This window comes from Mustela nigripes, chromosome 2 (genome assembly GCF_022355385.1).
Source record: "Mustela nigripes isolate SB6536 chromosome 2, MUSNIG.SB6536, whole genome shotgun sequence".
Classification (NCBI taxonomy): Eukaryota; Metazoa; Chordata; class Mammalia; order Carnivora; family Mustelidae; genus Mustela; species Mustela nigripes.
In genome coordinates, this window is record NC_081558.1 from 95,602,065 (window position 1) to 95,612,512 (window position 10,448).

The window sequence follows — 10,448 nt, forward strand, 5'->3', positions numbered from 1 at the left end:
CTTAACCGACTGAGCCATCCAGGCACTCTAATTAACTTTTTTTAAATAGTTGTGAATAGAATATTCTTCACTTTTCAAAACTTGAAAAGTGGTAGTTCCTTAAAGGTTAGTTGCAACATGAAATCTGAAAGCACATAAATGAACCTTTTATGAACTTTTTATAGTTTGTTACATGAAATCTCTTGGCCTATTATGTATTTTGAATGGATCTCTAACACATGCATCTTTTGTAACATCATGCATTGGTTATTTGGAAAATTCTGAATCAATGAATTATGCAAATCTTCCAAATTTTGACACATTTCATTATATAATAACAAAAAGTCACATTCATTAATATCACCATCTACCACAATGGATAAATCTTCAAGTATTAGAAATCTAAACAGTTTAATGATAGAATTTTTCTAAAATTCTAATTTTCACTTCAAAGCACCAATTTTATCACTGGGAACAAATAATGTCAAGGACCAGCAAATGTCTTTCAGTTTTTAGAAAATGTCTGCCAAATAATCAAGTCTGAACAAACATAGTATGTCAGTCACTGCTTCAAGCAAGCTTGTAACTTAACAGTATGCAACAGAAGTATCTTGTGCATACTTCTCATGTCATTACAAAGAATATTTAAAAGATGTAGGCTCAAGTATCGAGATGTAATAAAACTAGCGTTTTTTCCTGCTTCGTCAATGACATTCTTAAGTGAAACTGGATTTAAAAAAATTGTGTGGTAATAAGGAATGTACTGTTAGTTCAATTTGATGACATTATACCAGCAGTTCAGTTTTATCTTCCATTTGTTTTACAGCAATAGTGCAAATTATCAACATAGGGAACCTCCTAGAAGACTATGGGGGACTCCTAGGAGACTACAGATAACACTTGGAGAATGCCTGGTTTACAGAGAATCTAGTAATTAAATGTAAAATATCTACTAAATCACAAGGTTGTGCCCATGTCATTAGTGTCCTATCAGAAAATATTCTGAACAAGTGTTATTCATGAAGTCTTAGTAATCCTAAAACTATATATCAATCAAAACAGTATAGCATTGGCATAAAAACACAACGATCAATGGAACAGAATAGAGAGTCCAGAAATAAACCCATGCATATATGGTCAATTACCCCACAAAAAAGGAGCCCAGAATATACAATGGGCAAAGGATGGTCTCTTCAATAAATGGTGTTGGGCAAACCTGACAACAATATGCAAATGAATGAAACAGAGGAGTGCCTGGGTGGCTCAGTTGGTTAAGTGTCTTGACTCTTGATATCAGTTCAGGTCATCATCTCAGGGTTGTGAGATTAAGCTCCCTCCCTGTCAGTCTCTACACTGGGTGTGAAGCCTGCTTAAGATTCTCTCTCTCCCTCTGACCCTCTCTGTGCTCTCTTAAAAAAAAAAAAAAGAGAGAGAGAAGAGAGAGAATGAAATTGGACCATTATCTTATACCAAAAATGAATTCAAAATGGATTAAAGACTTAAATGTAAAACCTGAAACCATAAAACTCCTAGAGGAAAACAGGCAGTAAGCTCCTTGACATTGGTGATGATCTTTTTGGATCTGACACCAAAGCAAAGGCAATAAAAGCAAAAATCACCAAGTGGGTCTACATCAAGTAAAAAGTTTCTGCAGAGCAAACTTATTAATAAAATGCAAAGGCAACATAGTGAATGGGAGAAAATAACTGGAAAACATACACCTGGATAAGTAATTAATATTCAAAATATACAAAGAACCCATCAACCTAATAGCAAAATAATTAACCAAGTAAAAAATATGAAGAGGTCCTGAAGAGACATTTTTCCAAAGAAAGATTACAGATGAGCAACAGGTACACAAAAAATGTTCAATGTCACTAAACATCACAAATCAAAACCACAATAAGATATCACCTTACACCTGTTAAAACGGCTATTATCAAAAAGATAAGAAATAACAAATATCAGTGTGGATATGGAGAAAAGGAAACCCTTATGCACTATTGTTTGGAATGTAAATTGGTGCAGTCACTGCAGAAAACAGTGTGGAGGGTCCCCTCAAAATTAAAAATAGAGAACTGGCTATAGGACCTAGCAATTCCACTTCTGGGTATTTACCTGAAGAAAAATCAAAGCATCAAGTTGAAAAGACATGTGCACCGGGGCGCCTGGGTGGCTCAGAGGGTTAAACCTCTGCCTTTGGCTCAGGTCATGACCTCAAGGTCCTGGGATTGAGCCCCAAATCAGGCTCTCTGCTCAGCAAGGAGCCTGCTTCCTTCTCTCTCTGCCTGCCTCTCTACCTACTTGTGACCTATCTGTCAAGTAAAAACAAACAAACAAACAAACAAAAAAACCAGACACATGCACCCCCATGTTCACTGCTGCATTAGTTACAATAGCCAAGACATGAAAACAACCTAAGTGTCCACTATAGATGAATGGATAAAGAAAATGTATGCAATATATACATATCATACATAATATTTCACTGCATATATGTATTATTATATTTATATGTGTGTGTAATAATACTTATTTTTTGCATATGTATTATTATATACACATTGGAAGTAGTTGAATAAAAGCCTTGTGAGGTGTTTGCTTTGTCTCAGGAAATGATCTACACTGAAATTATCTAGTGATCTTCACTTTGTGTTGAAAAGTAACCTTACATTTCTAGTCCATTCATGATCATTGTGGAAGATCACAAAAATAAAGATTCACACACACGAATATTATTCAGACATAAAAAAGAATGAAACCTTGCTATTTGTGACAACATGGATGGACCCTGAGGGTATTATACTAAGTAAAGTAAGTTGAAAAAAGACAAATACTGTATGATCTCACTTATATGTATTATCTTAAAACAAAAAAATAAAATAGCTCAAGCTCATATATGCACAGAACAGACTGGTGGTTGCCAGAAGCAGGAGGTGGGTGTAGGCAAAATGGATGAAGAGGGTAAAAGAGTACAAACTTCCAGTAATAAAATAATTAAGTCATGGGAATATAAGGTATAGTTAAAAATACTGTGTTGCACAATGCTTTGAAACTGGAGCTCAATCACAAGGAAAAGTTCGGAAGGAACTCAAACACCTGGAAGCTAAAGACCACCTTACTTAAGAATGCTTGAATCAACCAGGAGATCAAAGAAGAACTTAAACAATTCATGGAAACCAATGAGAATGAAGACACTTTGGTCCAAAACCTATGGGATACAGCAAAGGCGGTCCTAAGGGGGAAATACATAGCCATCCAAGCCTCCCTCAAAAAAATTGAAAAATCCAGAATACACCAGCTGTCTCTATATCTTAAAGAACTGGAGAATCAACAACAAATCAAACCAACTCCACACATAAGAAGGGAAATAATCAAGATTAGAGCAGAGATCAATGAGGTAGAAACCAGAGATACAGTAGAATGTATCAATGAAACTAGAAGCTGGTTTTTTGAAAGAATCAATGAGATCGATAAACCATTGGCCACACTAACCCAAAAGAAAATAGAGAAAGCCCAAATTAATAAAATCATGAAAGAAAAGGGAGAGATCACAACTAACACCAAGGAAGTATAAACAATCATCAGAAGTTATTATCAACAGTTATATGCCATTAAGCTAAGCAACCTAGATGAAATGGATGCATTTCTGGAAAACTATACTCCCAAAATTGAACCAGGAAGAAACTGACAACCTGAATAGACCGTTATCTAGTAACGAGATTGAAGCAGTGATCAAAAACCTCCCAAAAAACAAGAGCCCAGGACCTAATGGATTCCCTGGGGAATTCTACCAAACTTTCAAAGAAGAAATAACACCTGTTCTCCTGAAGCTGTTTCAAAAAAAATTGAAGCAGAAGAAAAACTTCCAGACTCTTTTTATGAAGCCAGCATTATCCTGATCTTCAAACCAGGCAAAGATCTTACCAAAAAGGAGAATTCCAGACCAATATCACTGATGAATATGGATGCTAAGATTCTCAACAAAATCCTAGCAACGGGATCCAATAGCACATTAAAAAGATTATCCACCATGACCAGGTGGGATTCGAATATCCCTGGGCTACAAGGATGGTTCAACATTTGCAAATCAATCAATGTGATAGAACAAATTAATAAGAGAAGAGAGAAGAACCACATGGTCCTCTCAATTGATGCAGAAAAAGCATTTGGGTGACGCCTGGGTGGCTCAGTGGGTTAAGCCTCTGGCTTTGGCTCAGGTCATGATCTCGGGGTCCTGGGATCAAGTCCCACATCGGGCTCTCTGCTCAGTAGAGAGCCTGCTTCCCCCTCCCAGTCTCTCTCTGTCTGCCTCTCTGCCTGCTTATGATCTCTCTAGGTCAAATAAATAAAATCATTAAAAAAAAAAAAAAAAAGAAAGAAAAAGAAAAAGCATTTGACAAAATCCAGCAGCTGTTCCTGATTAAAACGCTTCAAAGTATAGGGATAGAAGGAACATTCCTGAACATCAAATCTATCTATGAAAGACCCACAGCAAATATCATCCTCAATGGGAAAAAGTTTGCAGCCTTCCCGTTGAGATCAGGAACACGACAAGGATGCCCACTCTCACTACTCTTGTTTAACATAGTATTAGAAGTCCTAGCAACAGCAATCAGACAACAAAGAGAAATAAAAGGTATCCAAATTGGCAATGAAGAAGTCAAACTCTCTTTGCAGATGACATGATTCTTTATATGGAAAACCCAAAAGACTCCACCCCCAAACTACTAGAACTCATACAGCAATTCAGCAACGTGGCAGGATACAAAGTCAATGTACAAAAATCAGTGGCTTTCTTATACACTAACAATGAAAGTACAGAATGGGAAATTAGAGAATCGATTCCATTTACTATAGCACCAAGAACCATAAGATTCCTGGGAATGAACCTAACCAAAAAGGTAAAGGAATTGTACTCGAGGAACTACAGAACACTCATGAAAGAAACTGAAGAAGACATAAAAAGATGGAAGACCATTCCATGCTCTTAGATCGAAAGAACAAACATTGTTAAAATGTCTATAGTGCCTAGAGCAATCTATACTTTTAATGCCATTCCGATCAAAATTCCACCGGTATTCTTCAAAGAGCTGGAGCAAATAATCCTAAAATTTGTATGGAATCAGAAGAGACCCCAAATCGCTAAGGAAATGTTGAAAAATAAAAATAAAACTGGGGGCATCATGTTACCTAATTTCAAGCTTTACTACAAAGCTGTGATCACCAAGACAGCATGGTACTGGCATAAAAACAGACACCTAGACCAGTGGAACAGAGTAGAGAGCCCAGATATGGACCCTCAACTCTATGGTCAAATAATCTTCGACAAAACAGGAAAAAATATACAGTGGAGAAAAGACAGTCTCTTCAATAAACAGTGCTGGGAAAACTGGACAGCTATATGTAGAAGAATGAAATTCGACCATTCTCTTACATCATAGACAAAGATAAACTCGAAATGGATAAAAGACCTCAACGTGAGACAGGAATCCATCGGAATCCTAGAGAAGAACATAGGCAGTAACCTCTTCGGTATCAGCCACAGCAACTTCTTTCAAGATATGTCTCCAAAGGCAAAGGAAACAAAAGCGAAAATGAACTTTTGGGACTTCATCAAGATCAAAAGTTTCTGCGCAGCAAAGGAAACAGTCAACAAGACAAAGAGGCAACCCACGGAATGGGAGAAGATATTCACAAATGACAGTACAGACAAAAGGTTGATATCCAGGATCTATAAAGAACTTCTCAAACTCAACACACATAAAATAGACAATCATATTAAAAAAGGGGAAGAAGATATGAACGGACACTTCTCCCATGAAGACATACAAATGGCTATCAGACACATGAAAAAATGTTCATCCTCACTAGCCATCAGGGAGATTCAAATTAAAACCACATTGAGATACCACCTTACACCAGTTAAAATGGCCAAAATTAGCAAGACAGGAAACAACAAGTGTTGGAGAGGATGTAGAGAAAGGGGAACCCTCTTACACTGGTGGTGGGAATGCAAGTTGGTGCAGCCACTTTGGAAAACAGTGTGGAAATTCCTCAAGAAATTAAAAATAGAGCTTCCCTATGATCCTGCAATTGCACTCCTGGGTATTTACCCCAAAGATACAGATGTCGTGAAAAGAAGGGCCATCTGCACCCCAATGTTTATAGCAGCAATGGCCATGGTCGCCAAACTCTGGAAAGAACCAAGATGCCCTTGAACGGACGAATGGAGAAGGAAGATGTTGTCCATATACACTATGGAGTATTATGCCTTCATCAGAAAAGATGAATACCCAACTTTTGTAGCAACATGGACAGGACTGGAAGAGATTATCCTGAGTGAAATAAGTCAAGCAGAGAGAGTCAATTATCATATGGTTTCACTTATTTGTGGAGCATAACAAATAGCATGGAGGACAAGGGGAGATGGAGAGGAGAAGGGAGTTGAGGGAAATTGGAAGGGGAGGTGAACCATGAGAGACTATGGACTCTGAAAAACAATCTGAGGGTTTTGAAGGGGCGGGGGGTGGGAGGTTGGGGGAACCAGGTGGTGGGTATTAAGGAAGGCACGTATTGCATGGAGCACTGGGTATGGTGCAAAAACAATGAATACCGTTAAGCTGAAAAGAAATTTAAAAAAGAAATACTGTGTTGCATACTTGAAAGTTGCTAAGAGTAGATCTTAAAAGTTATCACAAGAAAAAAATTACTGTAACCACATATGGTGATAGATATTAACTAGACTTACTCTTGTGATCATTTCACAATATATACAAAGAGTAAATCATTATGTTGTACACATGAAGTTACTATAACATTATGTCAGTTATACCTCAATAAAAAAAATTGATTTCTTTGGAGAAAAGTATTTTGGCAATAATATTAATAAATGGTAGATGAATGTGATGTGTGATCAATACAGGTTATACCCATGTCCATGAGGGCCTTTGGAGACAAAGAGGAATGTTTATAGCATTTTAATGGATTTTAGTCATAGGAACCTAATGTAATTTAAATGGGAACCTAACTAGTGAGTTACTTAGTAATCGAATAAAAGAACCTAATTCTAACTTAATTAGAACCATTTTAAACAAAAATTAAAATACTTTCCAGTCAGAAAATGCTACTAGTTTAAAACCGCTTTTTTTCCAATCTGGATTCAACTAAACAGACAAGAAAATGATGTGAATAAGTATTTTCTCAATTCTCCCAAGGATACCATTCTAAGAGAAAAGTTAATTCATTATAAACAATGACGCCAAGTTCAGTAATCTTAATTTTCTCTTGGACACAGATGAGGGAAGACTGATTTAAAATATGTTTCCCCTTCAAAAGGTTTTAAACACACCTAAAAGTTTACTTGGCAAGTTACCACTGAATCTTTTTGTGATCTTCCACGATGGTCATGAGTGGAATAGAAATTTAGGGTTACTTTTCAACACAAAATGAAGATCACTAGATAATTTCAGCATAGATCATTTCCTGAGACAAAGCAAACACCTCACAAGGCTTTTACTCATCTACTACTTCCATCCTTATTATTACCCTAGATTTATTTGAAAACATCGGAATTCTCTGGCTCTTCTCTACAATCATCAAAAAAATGTTTCCCCTGCCATGCCTTCCTCTTCGTCTCAAACATTCTACTTTCAAACCACCATCCTCACAGTTCTTGGTCATTCAGGGAAGCAGGACCTTTTACTTCATCCTTTTCTTAATTTTGCCTCATTTATTAGCATGACAAATATCAACTCCTTTTACTGGTCTCTTTACAGTGAACAAACATGAAGTGTCTTCTGTGTGCCAGGAACAATGGGGGCTTTCATGTAAGCCAGCGCATCTCATACTTTCCTATAGCAAATGAGGAAATCCATCACTTATAAATTGTGTATATTTTACCATACGGATGTTTAATGATTACTGAGTAAAAGTGATGCTCTGAAAAGGTGGGCTGAGGGACTAAGCAACCCTAGTGCACCTCGAAATACCCTCCAATTCACAAATCCCAGTTAAAAAAGCAGAGCCAAGATCTTTTGCTGTAATTTCACCCGACATTTAAGTGACTACTTTGAATAAGACATTCTATTAGATATTCTCAAAATACAAAGATATTTATACTGTACCCTTAATTCTAAATGTCTCCCTCCATTTTCCAAAAGCTGGATGCATTTAAGACTCAGCTTAAATTACTGCCACCAATATAATCTTTTGGATTACCCTTGCCAGAACTATCCTTTCTTAAGGGATTTTAAGAAGCCAATTTAAGAAGCTAATTTAGCTTTAAGAAGCTAAATATACAAGTCTCTTTTTGCTTTATAGAGTAGATGCTCTTCAGGGGTCTTTACCTCCACAGCATCTTATATATTTGGATATGGGGGTTTAAGGACAGATGGTATAATCGAGGTCTAGAGAACTATGCTGAATTCAAATTTCGGTTCTACCACTCATTTCAAATATGCAATACTGAACAAGTTCACTTAACTTCTCTGAGGTCTGACATACGTAAAAGAGGATTAATACTTTTATCTACAACTGAGAGTTATGAGAATTAAATTCAGTGTTAAGCAGTTAGAATAGTGCCTGGCCTATCATAACCATTCCATAAACATTACTTATAACTCATTCTCCCAGCTGCTCTAAGAATTAGGAGGCAAATGTTTAGCAAAGTGGATGGGCACATAGTAAACGCTCTATGGAAAACAAATGAATAAATAAATCCACATTTTGTATCTCATACAAAAAATTTTAAATGTATTAAAGAATGAAGGATATTTCACTATAAAATGTCTATTCCTGAAAGCACAGCACACTCCAGACCAGATCACTGGTTAACAGGAGGCAGAATAATTAAGAGACCTGAGATCTTGCTAAAGGGCTCTTAACCTGGGGACCCACGGAAGTTCAGGTAAGAATGGGGGGAACGTGGTGTCCGAGTGAACCCACTGAAGTTTTTGCAACACTGTGTGCTTCTCAATCCATTTTTCTAGGAGGAGCCATAACTCTCACCAGTTTCCCTAAGGATTCAGTCTCTGTTGTAATTCCAACTCTGTTTCAATTAGCCTTACACAAACTTAAGTTTTAAACTACGAGATACAGAATTTAGACTAATCTCCAACGTCTCCAAGCCCTAGTTAAAAGAAGAGTGGGCAGGAAAACGTTTAAAAATAAAATACTAACTTTCTTATATTTTTTCAGAAAAGATATTCTTACACTATTGTAGTTTTTCCTTCTTATTACAACACTCTTGAGCCAAAGTACTTTAGGGTATTTTGGGGGGTGAGACGGACAATATAAAAGTGCTGTCTGTCACGACTGCCATTCTTACCAGCCACTGTATTTGCAAATGCAGAAAACCACGTCAGTTTTAGAAGCAACGTCCTAACCCTTCCTTGCCCCCTAGAAACTTAAAGTGGGATCCCAAAGCATTCTAAATTCTTTTGACATATACACTTTACCTAATTTCAGAAGGAGTTCTTATTTGCTTAAGACTGTAGTTTGTGGTTAGCACCCACTACTATAGCATACTATAGCATGTTTAAGACCAGCTACCGCCGTTTTAAGGGCCCAATGAGTAGGTTTGGCAAAGCCCCGGCACTGCCTCTCCACACCACCTCCGATTTCTGGGCCTCACCGCCGCCTCCCTCACAGAACTCAACCCAGACCAGGACCCCACAAGGCCTGAGGCGGCGGCCGCAACGAGAGCCCAGGCCGCTGCTTACCGCAGCCCCCAGGCCAGAAGCCCAAGAACTGGCCTCAGACAAGAGGCCCCGCTCCTTCCTGCAGGGTCTGGACCTACCATCGCTCTGTTGGTCCGAGTCCGTGAGCCCTCACTTGCCACAAGCGACGCAGTCCCTGAGAGACTCACCGACCCGCTGACCAGCCGACTGACTGACGTGGAACTTCCGGGAGGCAATTCTCGCGATAGTGGAGGCCAGGCTCTTAGCACCTGCGCAAACGCGCCGCGGGGGCTGACGTTTTCCAACGTCCTCGCCAGTTTCCTAGGCAACGCGGCCCTCTAGTTGTCCGGAGCGGACTTGGAGCAGCTAGAGAGGGCGGGGTGTGGTCTTGACCGTCGGGAGAAATCATCTGAGGTTCCTGAAAGAAGACGAGAACTAGATAACAAAAACAGGGGGAAAAAAAGAAAAAGAAAAAAGAAATATATATATATATGAATTGGAAAAACGAGATGCTTAGTCCCTTTGGATGCTAACGGCAGGGGGAGCTCCCCCTCGATGCAGCTGTGCCTTGAGAAGGGCTCTTGGAGTCCTTCGGACTCTGAGGGGAGGGATGGGGGAGAGAAGGTGAAGCAAGGCTGTAAGGCCTCGAGGCTGGAGTACGAGACCCAGCGAGTTCTCTGCAAGCCCCGCCGAGCGCCGAGTGAGGCTGGGAAGCAATAGCCGGACTCGGGCGGAGCTTCAGATTCGTGAGGTTGGGAGGATGCCCGAGGAGATGGGGACTACTCCAAC

At 38.7% G+C, this 10,448-nt stretch overlaps 1 protein-coding gene across 1 annotated transcript in view; it reads right to left on the bottom strand.

The window, feature by feature from the left end:
- COPB2 (COPI coat complex subunit beta 2) overlaps nucleotides 1-9,891 on the bottom strand; it is a 33,723-nt gene extending 23,832 nt beyond the window's left edge. Inside the window, exon 1 of the mRNA XM_059391029.1 lies at nucleotides 9,779-9,891. Within this exon, the coding sequence (XP_059247012.1) occupies nucleotides 9,779-9,781 (3 nt within the window). The 5' untranslated portion in view covers nucleotides 9,782-9,891. The remainder of the gene's footprint in view (nucleotides 1-9,778) is intronic.
- Between the last annotated feature and the right edge of the window lie 557 nt (nucleotides 9,892-10,448).